Source organism: Tauraco erythrolophus, chromosome 17, assembly GCF_009769465.1.
Source record: "Tauraco erythrolophus isolate bTauEry1 chromosome 17, bTauEry1.pri, whole genome shotgun sequence".
NCBI lineage: Eukaryota > Metazoa > Chordata > Aves > Musophagiformes > Musophagidae > Tauraco > Tauraco erythrolophus.
The window spans coordinates 11,894,762-11,908,631 of NC_141481.1; the positions used below are offsets into that span (position 1 = coordinate 11,894,762).

General features: G+C 39.9%; 1 protein-coding gene across 2 annotated transcripts in view; it reads left to right on the forward strand.

Moving 5' to 3' along the window:
* USP22 (ubiquitin specific peptidase 22) overlaps nt 1-13,870 on the forward strand; it is a 113,111-nt gene that overhangs the window by 27,718 nt on the left and 71,523 nt on the right. For both annotated transcript variants that reach the window (XM_086622239.1, XM_086622240.1), the window contains exon 2: nt 9,714-9,846. In XM_086622239.1, the coding sequence (XP_086478365.1) occupies nt 9,714-9,846 (133 nt within the window). The remainder of the gene's footprint in view (nt 1-9,713; nt 9,847-13,870) is intronic.

Consider the following 13,870-nt stretch of genomic DNA (forward strand, 5'->3'; position numbering starts at 1 on the left):
ACCCACCTTCCTACACCCATCATCATTATCCTGTTGGACTGCAGCAGTTTGCAAACTCTTTAAATGGATAAAGGAATAAATTTTTGACACGAGTATGCTTGTTTCCCAGATTTCTTTTTTTCTCAACATACTTTCATTCATCTTACCAGTTCTAGTGTGAGAAATCAAAACTTTTCTCTTCCAGAAGGTATTTTGTGTTTGCATTGCTTTGATAATAGCTTTCTTTCTAAGCTGACTTGGGTGTCTGTAGGGTTCAGAATATCCATCTTTCTAAATTCTAAATCTTCTACAGAGTGAGCTGCAGTTCTGACCACCTCTGTCTTATCTCCATAACTTCAGGTTTGCGAATTTCGATGAACGTTTTCCAATGAATGAAAGACCTCTTATTTTGCTCTTGTAAAATGAATGATTGATTTGTTTTGTACTGAGGTATGAAGAAACAGTAAGCTTTACCTTACTAGATATCAAAGCGTGTTCTGTGCAAGCATATTGAGAATTTGCTTTTGTTCTCTGGATGTTCTAGGCAGTAATGTGCTGGTTGACTTAGAGTATTCCTGTACATATGTCGCTGGATGAACATACATGTGACCTCAGAGGCTGATATCTTGATATCGTAAGTGGAACTAGACAAGCAAAATTTCTAGTTTGCCCATTATAGTTCCATTTTATGCCTCATGCTAGTGAAAGCACTGTTGTTGGAGACCCTGGGAATGTTCTGTCTTATTTTCTCCAAAAAACTCGCTGTGTAATTTTAGAGGATGCACTTGTTCTATGATGAAGACTATTTGGGGTGTGTGGGTTAATGGTCTTTTCTGTGTCAGCTCATGTTTCTGGCATGTTTTTACTGGGGAATGTGCTTCCTGGGAATGGTTTGTGGTGCTTTGGGCAAATCGCTCTTTGGAAGGAGAATCAGCAAATGTTCTGTATAGCTCTTGTAAAACCAAAAGGGAAGTTTATTTTTATTTTTTTGTAATAGTTTTCTGGTAGGCACTGTGAGGGGACTAGAACTTGTCTTCAGCTCTTATTAGACAAAGAGGAAATCTTATTCTTATGGCAGGAAGTGAGTTTGCCGTATTGGTTTGTTAGGTGTCATCACTGAAACCCACAGTTGTCAGAAAACTTGTAAGCAGTGGGGTTAATTTCTGTACTACTAGTTGGTTTGCTTTGCTACAGTAAATGTAAAAATGTCATGTATAATAACTCTTAAAGTCTTGACGGAATGGTGCATAACTCATAGGAAGCTTTTAAAAGCAGAAGTGTTTTTTACCAGACTAATGCTTTTTGGTTAGGCTCAACAATGGATCTGCCCTCTTTAGTGTGGCATTAGTGGGTTTTGTTTGGTTTTTTTTTTTTTCAAAAGAAAACAAATAGTTGTTCATAGATGCACTGTGTCACTCTATTGCTGCTCATTTTCTACTAGTCTCCTTTTTTGCTGAGAGTATTTGTCTCATAAATAAGTCATGCCACAGAGAATCTGCGCTGTAGCATCATCCCATCCATCTTTCCTACTAGCAGAATTGCTTTGACTTTGATGTGGACTAATTAAGTTCACATGTTTTTATGGAAATCTTGGAGTAGTTAAAGAAAAGATAGCCGAAATATCTGTGCTTTTCTAAATGAGGCTGCAGGACTTTGATCCTATGTATCCTGAAGTTTCTTTTTTCTTTCTCTGAAAGGGTGCTGTCTGGAGTATTTCCCTCAAAGTAGTTCGGCAGACTTCCCAGGAGCATACCTGTTTTTGTATGAAAAATCAGCTTTTTTAGTTCTATGCAGGGCAAAATGCAATCTCTGCAGCATGGGCAGGGTTTAATAAGACTGTCTGCACAGCATCAGGCAGGTTTCTCTGTTTAGCTTGCTCCTTGGATTGCTTCCCAAGTCACGTGCTCACAGATTAGATCAATACATTACCTAATGGGATGCTTAAAAACACTTCCACGATTTGCTGATGTGGGGGAATGGTGAGGTAAAGTAATAGATTTGGTACCAGATCTTAGAATGCACGACTGCGGTATTGGCAGAGCCCCTTCTCGTGTGAAATGCGCTGCTGCAGTGGTGCATTGCAGGAAATGGATAAAAATCAACACCCAGAACGGATCCACGCATCACGTGCGTTCAGGGAGACACGTGCGTTTGAACCTTTACGTGTTTTCTCAAGGCAAACATCCTTCCCGCTTTCAAAGGAGTCTTACTACAGCAAGAGTGATTGAATTTGAACAAGATCCGTTATTTAAATGGGTTAAAAACACAATAGGCTCTTAAATGCATCCTTTATAGAGTACTTGAGAAATCATTTAGATTTCTAAGTGCTAGTGGTGGGGATGAACACCTACCAAAGGAGAAGCAAATAAGCAATTTCAGCGTAGTCATTTGAATTCAGAGGAATTGCTTTGTTCTTGTTGAAATACAGCTTTTTTACTACAGTGACTATATATGGGAAAACAGAAATTATCTTTAGAGCATCCTTCTATTTTCTTCTCTAGCTTGTGCTGTCTGTCTTTTCCTCCCAAGTTTCATTTCACCCTTGTACCTGCTATGGAATTTTGTGTGAAACAAAAAAAAAATTGGAAAAATGGAAATGGAAAAAATTTGTTTTTTAAAAAAAACCCCAAAGATTTAGTGTGCAGCTCTTGGCATAATATATCATTCAAAGTAGGGAGAGCCAGAAAAAAATCTTTATGTGGAGATTAAATGATAACTAGTCAGATCTTTTTTTTTTTTTTAAACCCCAAATACAATTCTTAATTTCATCAAAGTTCTCTAGTTTTAGATTTACTCGCACTGCTCTCTTGAGAAGAGCCCTTGAACTAAAGCTGTGGTTTTGGAACTCAAGTTTCACATACACGTTACTCTGTCTTATTGGGATTCCCTTGCTGGATGCAGCATCTTGACTAAGGTGTAATGGAAAAGTTATATCAGTTTGGAAGGAAGAAAAGTTTCCTCAAGTTGCTTTCTAGCATCTTTTGTAGCGTGTTCAGAAATTCCATTTTCCCTCATTCAGGGTTCTTTCACTTACAGGCCGAAGTAGGATTCGTTGGAATTAGCCAATTAATCTAATCTACAGAAGGACAGCAAGCTGCTCAGATGATCATAATGGTATATTTTTATTTACACTCAGTTTGAGAACTGTGACATTATTTAACAACTTAGGCTATTTCATCTTTAATTACTTGTAGTTTAATTACCTGTAGTTGGCTTTTTTTTTGAGGTCACTTTCTGAACACTTACCAAACCGCAAAGTCCTGTAAGTAGTGCACAGTTTTGCTGGTACTAATAAAATCTTTACTGACACCCTGATGTTAGTGGGGTTGGAAAAAAAATTTACAGTATTGATGGAATATTCTTTTAAAAAAATAATTGGCTTTTCTAATCGGACAATATCATAATTAAGACTTGGTTGCAGGAAGTGAGTGAACAATACTTAAGTTGATTATTTTTTTTTTTTAAAGCTGATGTGTCAGAAATGTGCACTGACTCAGAGTAACTGAATCATCCTGTCAGCATGTGGAGGAGTGATTTATATGCCATATCATGGAGAACTGTAGAATCAATTCCCTCTTTTTGTTTCTTGAAACCTAAGAACATGGCTTTGAAGTTTTAAATATTTAAATTTATGAAATATCCCAGCCACTGTACTCATGGATGATGGGTCTGTGGCATGCCTGCCTTCCGAAAACAGAGCAGTGACTCTTGAAGCAGATGTAGACTAAGAAGCAATAGAAATGTCGTAAGGCAGATTTGACCTGAATTTGTTACTCTTGAGGTGCAAAGAGTACTCAAGAATAATACATCTTGTCAGTTGTGGTTTAATATTGGTTTTCTCCTCCCACAAGGCAGAAGAAACACTGTTGTTGGAGTGGCCGTAGGGTCTCTTTCTTCAGCAGAGAAAGAAGTGGTGGTCAGTTATGTGACCTTTTGTGATTATCTGTCCTTTTTGCTTTGAAAAAATAGGCTAAGGGAAGCATGCTGTTTGCCACTCAACATGCACTGCTGTGTCTGCGTTACATGTGGGCAAGAATTGTTTGCAACATGAATGAATAAGAATAAAAAATAGAAGTCTGTGCCTAGGCTATGGTCCAGACATGGCAAGGTGAATAAGAGAGGCAAAAATTGACAAAGAGCTTTGACTCTACCTAAAATGTGTATATTAAGACGAGGAGCTCTGAACATGTGAGGAGATGTTTAAATTTTCCTTTAGTGTCTTGATCTGTAGCCCAATGAAGGCATTTGCACTTCGTATCTGAAAAGTTTCAGTCAAAAGTCTCTGACTTTTGTGTTTTGTGGTTTTTTTTTTTCTTTCCCTTCTTCTGCAGTTAAACTAATGAACCCTGCAAACTTTGAATCTGTCTCTTCTGTTCATGTGTCTGTGTGGGATTAAGGATTCAAGAAAGCAGAGTTTTATTGTGGGAGCTGCCGCAGGTTCCTGAGGCTCTGGGCAAGTGGACACTTGTTTGTTGCTTTCTCCTACTCACCTCTCCCACCACCGTCTGGAAGCATTGCTGGGAAAAGGGGATGGACTCACCTCTCCCACCACCGTGTGGAAGCATTGCTGGGAAAAGGGGATGGAACTTAAAAGGATGTATTTGTTTATCTCATAATATCTAGTTTGAACTCAAAACAAGTTTAAACATAGAAACATGAAATTGCAACAAGAGGGAAAATACTGAGAATTACAGATACTCTGCTTCCAGATATCTCATAGCATTGCTAAATTGTGCCTCTTGGCTTAAGAGCTGGCAGCTTCTGCTGCCTGAATTACTGCTGTGGTGGTTGTACCAGGGTTAACTTTGGACTAGATTTCTCAATTTCTCACAGAAATCCTACTTCAAAATTCAGCAGCCGCAAGCGGGACTCCTCAGTGTCTCCAAGTGCTGGACTTCACCTTCTTTCAAGTCCACTGGAGTGCTGCCTTGGAAGGACTAGTTTGTCTGAGCTGAGGTGACCCTTCTGGAGCACAAATGCTGCTTCTTGGGAACAAAGCAGGTTATGGTGACAAACTTATGTATGGAGGGAGAATCTCCCATGTGCACCTGTATTCTGTAGGTGGCCATGTTGAGAGCTGCACAACAAACACCTTAAGCCACGTAGAATGAGATTAAAGTTCTTTCTGAAGGGTTAGACCTGGTTTTGGGCTGGGAAGTGAAGTGTACCCCTCTGAAGACTTTCAGTAATGATGATAACTTACTAGAAAATGAAATACTTTCTTGTTTCCGATGTGTCTAAATGTTACGTCTGTTTTACACAAAGACTTACTTTAAAAGGTGGGGAAATTAAAGTAGATTTGCGTTGGGAAGTTTTTACTTTCCTGATGCTAAGAATTTGGACGTGATCAAACACTTGCAGGGATACAGAGGTAGTGTATTTGCTTTAGGAGTGCCTTAAGAATCTGCATCTTTGGGTTACTTGTGAACGTGTACAGTGTGACAACAGCCTCCTTGTGATCTTCTAACCTCCCAAGCCTCCCACTGCCTCGTCAGCGTTACCTGGTTCATCTCTTCCTGTGAACCTTTGTGGTGAGCATGGTTTGCAGACTCTGAAAGGTGGGAGGTCTTTGGCTTACAAGCTTGTAACTGACAACAGCTCTGTTCCGAAAGCGCTTCGATATATTTAGCGTGAGCATAAGAGGCAGGACTCCTGAAGTACCCTAGTGGAAAACTTCTTTAAAAAGATGTTTTCCTCTCATGTACAATTAAATAAAAACTGAACTTCTAAAGCTACTTCTGAAATAGCTGGAAATACAGAAGGATGGTTTGCGGTAGTGAAGGTCTACCATGTGCCTCTTGCTGCTTCTGCATGGTTTGCTTTGCAGGGATAGCATATTGCCACTCAGAATTGCCATTCATTGATTTTAGGAGCCAATATTATGTTAAGTTGAAACAGGTTTGTAGGTTTTTGGAACAACTGATGCTGTGTGCCCGGTGTGACCTCCTTTCTTTAGGTGGAGCTTGAGCTGGCGCAGGAAGAGAGCAGGAGTGGGAAGTGTTGGACAGAGAACTGCTAGGGCAGAACAGCGCCAGCTGGATGCGTTAATTTTCTCCACCGCTGTTTTGATGGTAGGATGGTAAACTGATAATCAGCTGTTCTGACAATTTAGGAAGACTTGAAGTGTCAGCAGTCTAGTTTGACCTACCGATGCCTGCTGCTTTCTTTTCAGCTTACTTCATAACATAGCTATTAACAGTATCGGGAGCAGGTGGCCTTTTAGAGCTGGGACTCTATTGACCCGTGTTACAGGTGATTGCAACCATTTCCCTTTGTTGTGCACTGGTTTTTACACCCTCGTTTGCTAGGCTGTTCAAACCTCCTTTAAAGAAGGTACAGAACCATTGCTGAGGGTCCGGGGGTGAGAGTTACCGCTGTCTTGGTATCAATAAAGGAGATCTGGAGAGGAAAAAACACTGAAAAGGGAATTGGGATATCTCTTGCTCAGTCCTGCAGCTTTGTCAGAACAGTTGTCAGTTACCATCCTTTCCAGTTTTCTGTCGTTTAAAAAACTGGTTTTTGTGTGCAGTTTGTTAGAGTATCAAAGCAAAATGGAAGGGGATAGAGGTGAAGGAAGGCTGGCTGGGGACAAGATGAGGGACTGAATGTGTGGGAAGAGAGAATAGGGTGAGAGATGGAGAGTGGAGTACTTGAGAGTGAGGGGAAAAAAGGAGAGAAGTGAGTAGGGAACAGAATAACATTAAGAGGGGAGCGGAATAATAATGGGAAAGGGTATGGAGGAAGTGGAGCACTCTACATCGATGTCTTATAATAAGGAAGGGGTGTTTTTGTATCTAGGAGGACATGACAGAGAAAAGGAGAAGGGACAGGTTGATTCTGCAGCCAAAATGTTGGTTGACTTCCCTAAAGCAGGTGGACCGTAAGCAAGACCTAACTTGCTTTTTAAGACAGTTGAGTCGTGTCTCAAAGCAAGGTGGTGACTTTATGGATCCAGCTGGTTTTGATTCCTCCTTTGCAGTATTCTGTTTTGTCTCAGGCTGGAGCTGCAAGAGATGTGAGCAGGACGGGAGTATGATGAAACAAAGTAATTTGATTATTTGGGGTGGGGTGGGTGGATGGCAGCTTTGTTCTAACTTAACAAATTGTTTAAAAGCACAGACAGATGAAAAGGAGACAGCTAATCTGGTTAGGGATAGCCGCTGTGTTTTTGATACTGATTTCTTCCTTCATTCTGTCTTTTAGCCTTGTTTTCTTACAATTTTAGAAAAAACATTTTGAGCTATACTGAACAAATAGAGGATATAGATAAATAGCTTCCTTTAAGTGATTGAATGTCTCTTTTAACTTACCATTATATATATATATTTTTTTTTACATTCTTCGACTTCTCTTAATTTTCATTGAAATAAAAACTCTTAGGGAATGAATTTTATGCTTTTTAGCCTAAATGATTGGGTTTTATATGCTTGTTATGTCATCTGTTTACGATACACTTAATGCTAAAAATTTATTTTTAGCTGGCTAAGTGAAATAGCTAGTTGCTGGAGTTGTTGTCATAGCAGCAATCTTAACAGATAGGCTGATCCTGTTTAGCTTTTGCAGCCAAAGAGCGACCGTTAGGCAACAGTTTGACAGTTCTGCAGTATTTTTCTAAAGATGGAAGTTGTGCTGGCGATGGTGAATTTTTTCAGTCCTACTTTAAAATGTTTCTGTAGGTGTGTGGAGTTTGATTCAACCAAACTATTTTCATCTAACAGAATTTAGGAGAACTTTGAGTACACAACATGTAAAATTCAGGATTTAAGTCTTAATTTGTAGAAGCTTGAAAAGAAATTACATGGTGCAGCATATTGCAAGCTTCTTTGCTGGTTGTTTTTTTTTTTAACAGCCATAAGTATTTTGAAAGAAAAATACCAGATTAGAGAACAGGATTGTCCATCATTTATTCAGTGCTAATTTTAAGTTGTGGCAGACTGGGCAAATATTACTGAAGAACTTTGGGCGTTATTTTTGATGAAATGCACTGCCTGGGTTAGATGATAGCTTGGTATTTTAGGTTTTGTTGTTTTTTTTTTTTTCGTAATATGAAGAAGAAAAGGTGCTTCTATACTGATAAGCAAAGGAATAGTGTTTTCAGATTAGTGTGTAAAGTAAGGCATACCTCTAAGTGATCTCTGTAGCTCTGAGCTGGTACAGAAGTTCAGTTACTCTTAAACATATGTCTGAATGCAGTTGCTGTTGTCTGAGAGGAAAAGTGAATTTACTGTGAGGAATTTCTCCTGTCTGTATCTTCCAATCAGGTGGTACTGGACTTGAGTTGTTTTCAGTGTTGTTGAACAAAAGACTTATCCCTCAAATTCTCTTAAGTCTCTACTACAGAGAGTAATTTTTCAGAAGATCGGTTGAAGTACCGGAGTTTAATGCTAAGAGAAGGTTTCGGGTGTTGTTGGCTTAGAGTGCTTCAGGTATGACTGAGAGTCAAAAAGTCTACTGAACCTTCTGTTTGCTTTTTTTTTTATTCCAGGCTTGCTTGTTAAATGTATTGTTATAGGAATGCAAACGGTCATGTCAGTCTCAGAAGTGTATTAATTTACAGTGAATCATGGTATCTTTCATCACACCTCCCCGTTCTGGGTTGCTCTGGGGAATAGTCAGCGCATCGCTTTCCACGCTTGGTTCCAAGCCAGTCTGAAAGTTGCAAAAGTGACTTCTGTAACTCTTTCACTGGTATGGGTTTGATGTTGCGCCACTATTTCGTGGGCTGGTGCAAAGAGATCTAATGAATGAATCTGGTGGAATCTCCCAGCAGAGAAATGAAATGCCATATACACACAAACCTTTTAACGTTCAAGTTGTATTTACAGCTTTTGAGTGGATCGAGGAGCTCAGTGCTGTGAAAAAGCAGAGTTCGTGCTGTGGTCCCACCACCCAAAACTCCTGCCTCTTTGCCCCTTTTACGTTCCTGCCAGGCATCTGCTTTCCCTGAGCTCTGTCATTCATCTGAGTCTACTCCATCTCCCATCATCCCTCCAAGCTTACTAACCTGACAAAAGATTGGTTTTAGTCTGGCTTCAGCTTCCAGGCTAGCAAGCTGAACCAGCGCAGCGAAGGGGCTGTTGAGCAGCACAGCCTGTTGCTTCGAGGTAGGGACTGTGGGTGGGGAGTCATTCTGAAGAACTGGGCAAGAACAGATGCATCCAGACCTCGCTGCCCTGGTGATGGGCATCTGTGCAGCTGTAACGTTAAGCTCATGCTGGCCATAACACCCAAGGGTTGTGCACCAGCAGTGAAAGTTTGTGTCGCTCACGGGGAGCTGGATGGAGGAACCGATACTGGTTGATCTAGGGGGAAGTGACAGGTTCCTTTCAAACACACCTGTCTCTAAGCTTCAGCACATGGCTGTGTAGGCTGTTCTGCTGGTGCGTGGTTGGTGTTGGAATAGAAACACAGAGGTGGAGTAAGGGAGAGGTGGGACTGTGTGTTCTGGCGGCAGCGCCTGCACACCCTGGCTTGAAATGCTCGTTAAACTACAGACTGAGTTGTAAATGGGGTCACTGTTGTCTGCTCTTAGATGGCACCAGTTCTCCATCAAGACTTGGGAATGTATTGGACGAATGGATGAGTTTTCTCTTTTAATGTCTGATTGGTGTTTTTGTGTTTCCCTTGATGGTCTGCAACACCAAGTTGCAGGCACCAAGTAAAAGGGAAAGCTGGCAGTTACGTTGCACTTGGAGTTATGTTTGTCACTCATTTTCTGTCTCTGTTTATTTCAGGCGAAGTCGTGCATTTGTCATATGTGTGGTGCCCACCTGAACAGACTCCACTCTTGCCTCTACTGTGTCTTCTTTGGCTGTTTTACAAAGAAACATATTCACGAGCACGCAAAGACAAAACGACACAATTTAGGTAAGCTGTCATCCCAGCGTGCTCACTGGTGCTTTGTCACTCGCGGTGTTATCCCTGTCAGTTCCAGGCCAGTAAGGTGATGTGTTCTTGTAACTACCTCATTAGACAGAGATATCAATTTTATTTGTGTTTTGGGTGGATTAGTGGCATCATTTTCAACTTGGTGCTTAAGCTTCCACTGCATCACAGATAAGTTTTGTTCACTACTTAAAATTTGAATTATTACTGTTTAGTATTTTTGTATTTATGTATTAGTGTCATATGTAGAGAAAAATAATAGAAATGTCTGTAGACAGATTTTTTTTAATATATTTTTGTGTGCTAAGTGTGAAAAATGGTGCCTTAAGTGCCTTAAACCAGAGCATTTATTTCATTTAACTTTTTTCAGGAGGTCATGTTCAGTTTTTTATTCTTGCTAAGGAAAAAAACCCCACACCATTATTATTCCTGTCACAAAAAAGACTTATAAAGTAACAAGCAGAATTATTTAAACTTTTGAAGTTTTGGGTTGGTGGGTTTTTTTTCTGTCTTGGCTTCTTGCTTCCAGCGGGGTCAGTAACCTAAGTAATAAGAAAACAGTTTAACTGATAGGGAGTACCTTTCCCTCAACTGCCTCAGAAACGTCAGTAAGTTGCCAACAAGTTCTTCTGTCAGCTTTGGTGCTGCATAATGTTCGAAACCAAAAGTATTCAATTCTGTTTTAAGTTACTTGTTGCTTAGAACGTTTTAGAATTATAATGCCAAATCCTGATCGTTTTGTATTAAAATTCTGGTTGTGTTAGAATGAACGTATACAGTTTTGCTTGGTGTACAACACAATTTTTCTTCAAACGAAAATACATTCTTGATGGAGTGATATAAGAAACAGGAAAGGCATTTCATGGAATAAATTTTTCTCTTCACTGGTGTGGTCACCGTTTTTCATTTAATGTTCCATGTGCTCATGGAACAGACAGTCTTTATTTTCCATAAAGACAAAGATCCTCCAGAAGGCCAACAGTGCTGTGTACTCCTGTGCCTAAGAATGTGGTGTGTACGTTTACTATTTCTGGGAAAGATTATTTAAAACAGCAAATCCTTATAGTTTCTTCCTCCATATGTGTCAAGAAAGAAAACATTTGGGCTCCATAGTGGTACAGCTTAAGTTTGTAAATGCCTTGAAAATTAGAATACTGGAAAATAGTACTGGATATCTGTAATGTTTATGAAGTTGCTAGCCTTTGAGAGTGACATGGGCATAATTCTTGATGTCAAGGTATGCAGCAATATTCAGTATAAACTGAAGCGCAGATAGCTGTACCCTGTAAGTTCAGGAGAAAAAAATGAAATGTACGAGTATCTGAAAAAACGGTTAAAAAAGGTGGAGCCGGGCTCTTTTCAGTGATGTCCAGTGACCGCACAAGAGACAGTGAGCGCAGAAAGAAATGCAGGAGGTTCTCTCTGATCACCAGGGAACACATTTTTACTGTGAGGGTGACCGAGCACTGCAAGAAGTTGCCCTGAGAGGCTCTGGAGTGTCTGTCCTTGGAGATATTTAGAAGCTTTCTGGACATGGTCCTGGGTGCAGCCTGCTCTAGATGGCCCTACTTGAACAGGGAGATTGGACAAGGTGACCTGCTGGGTCCCTGCCAACTTCAGCTGTTCTCTGAAAATTGAAAAAAACGACAAACCAACCCTGTATGACAATTTTTATTGCTTTTTACAGGGTGTAATCTCAAAGAGCTTTTGAAATCCGTTCATTAGGTGAAATTATTTGGGAATCTTTACCACCACAGAAGTACAAATCACGCTAGGGAAACTCTTAAGGATTTCTGGTATAGTGCATCTATGTATAATAAAACCTTTTTTGCCAATATAAGGTTTTTGCCAGGTTTGTGGTTTAAAAAAATACAGTGCTAAGTAGAGACTGTAGACAGAATTTACCTGTTTATCTGTGGATAATGTGTAAACTCTGTAATGTTTTTACCATTAAACTTACCTTATTTATGGAGGACCTTTTAAAAGAGCTTTATAATTGCACATGATGTGAGCTGCTGTTTATCTACGTATTTGGGAAGCCTAAATTTAATTACCTAAATTTACTTCTTAAAGTTAATTTTTGTGCAAGGTAGAATTTCTTGTTGTCTGCTGTAGTGAAATATCTTGTGTTTCCTTAAAGGAAACCCAAAACTGGACAGAGGTGGGAGGTTCCTTGAGGATGCATTCTTTTTAAAGACTGTTGTAGTTATTGTCATGGGACTAGACAATTGAAGAGCGTGTTGGATAAGATACTTCCCAAAAGGAATCGCCTTTAGATAAAAAGGGCAAGAGTTAATTATACAAGTCAAAGTACAGAATACAGTATTGTGTGACCCCAAAAAGGATCCTTTTGCAGCTAAATGCAATGTGCTCAGTGCACAAATACATGTAATGTGAAAATTGTACAACTGACTGCTTGATTTCTAGTTTTGGAGATTCCTTTTCTCTTTTTTTAATGTATGTTTTGGTGTTTAATTTCCAGCTGCATGTGAAATGAGTTATAAAAATATTTTTGTAGTTTTACTAGTGCTTTTCATTGCTTTTACTGCTGCAGTTTTCATTGGGGAAATAACATCTGATAGGCAAAAACGAGTTAAGTGCTTTGAAATACCCAAACGAACAGGAATTATTTTAAAACACTTGGTGACTTTTTGCTGAGCCAACATCAGTCTCCATGGAGACTAGCAGGAACTGCACACTTAATCACAGTTCTAAGAAATATCATAGATTTCAGCTGTAACAGCTGTCTGAGCACTGGAAGTGATGTTTTTGCAGCTAACTGCTGTATCTTTCAGGAGGCTTCTGTATCATCGTCCAGAGTGTTCTTACAATCCATCCCTTGTTATCTCTGCTTCCCTGAGCAATATAAATTAGACACTGACACTCTGACCTTACAGTGATACCGGTGCTCTTGCATCTGCTTGCCTCTTCAGTGCATATTAATACTACTGTGCTTAAATTTTAATATATTCCTTGAGTCATGGATGTGGGTGACAGGTAGGTGAAGTAAGATCCAGCTACATGAGCTTCTGTTTTTACTCTCTGCATTACACAGTCTCTGTTAGTCGATCATCATGGTAGGTTGATATTTCCATTGGGTTGGGAGTCGTTAATGCAATATAAAACTCTTACGCAGGTGTGAAAACATTTAGAAAGTTGGATAAGACTGACCTTTTCACGACTTTGAAGACTTGGGACAATTCGAACTAGCCTTTTCCTGTTCTTTCAGTGCTGTTTTCCTGCTTATACCCCCTCAATACATGAAAATTATGTCAGTTATAAACACCTATGGGTATGTCCTAGGGCTGCTCAGAGATAGTCTGTGTTGAAATATGTAGTATGGGAAGAGTTGTCAGTAGCAGATAAGGCAGGGCTGGCTGTCCATACCCTCCCTGAGACCTGGATGGCTCTTAGCAAAGTCACTGTAAGAGGCATCTGATTAGAGATGCCACAGATCTGAAATCCAGCAGCCTAAGCAAAGCAGTATCTTGGCGTGTGGACGTTGTTACTGCAGGAAATAGTTTCTGCTGTTGCAATTTTAATAATATAGAATCCTTAATTTTTTTATTTTTTCCTCTTCTCTCAATTTTATAAAACATGTTTTGCTACTTTGAGGTGGTTGTATCAGATATCCAGCCTTCTACCTGGTAGTGCTCGACAGAGGTAGCTTAGGGAATAGGCAGCAGTAGAGTTATTAAGCCTTTTTTCCCCTTGTTCTGCTCCCTTTTTCTACTGCTCAGCTCTTCAAAAACTTTCTGAACAGGAAACAGCTTCTGGGTGCTTGTGTTCCAGTAGCTGCCAGCAGCCTGCCCAGTCTCAAGTCCTGGTTCCTTTCTGACACCCACAACATGCAAAGGCAGCGAGTTCCACGGTTTTTGTGAGCCGTACGAAAAGCTGTGTGGTGTTCTGGTTTGCTTTGTAATGAATCTTGTAACTTTGCACTGTATCTCTTTTGTCAGGAATTGAGAAATGGTGAGTAAAAAGTCCTTCTTGATCTCTTCTGGTA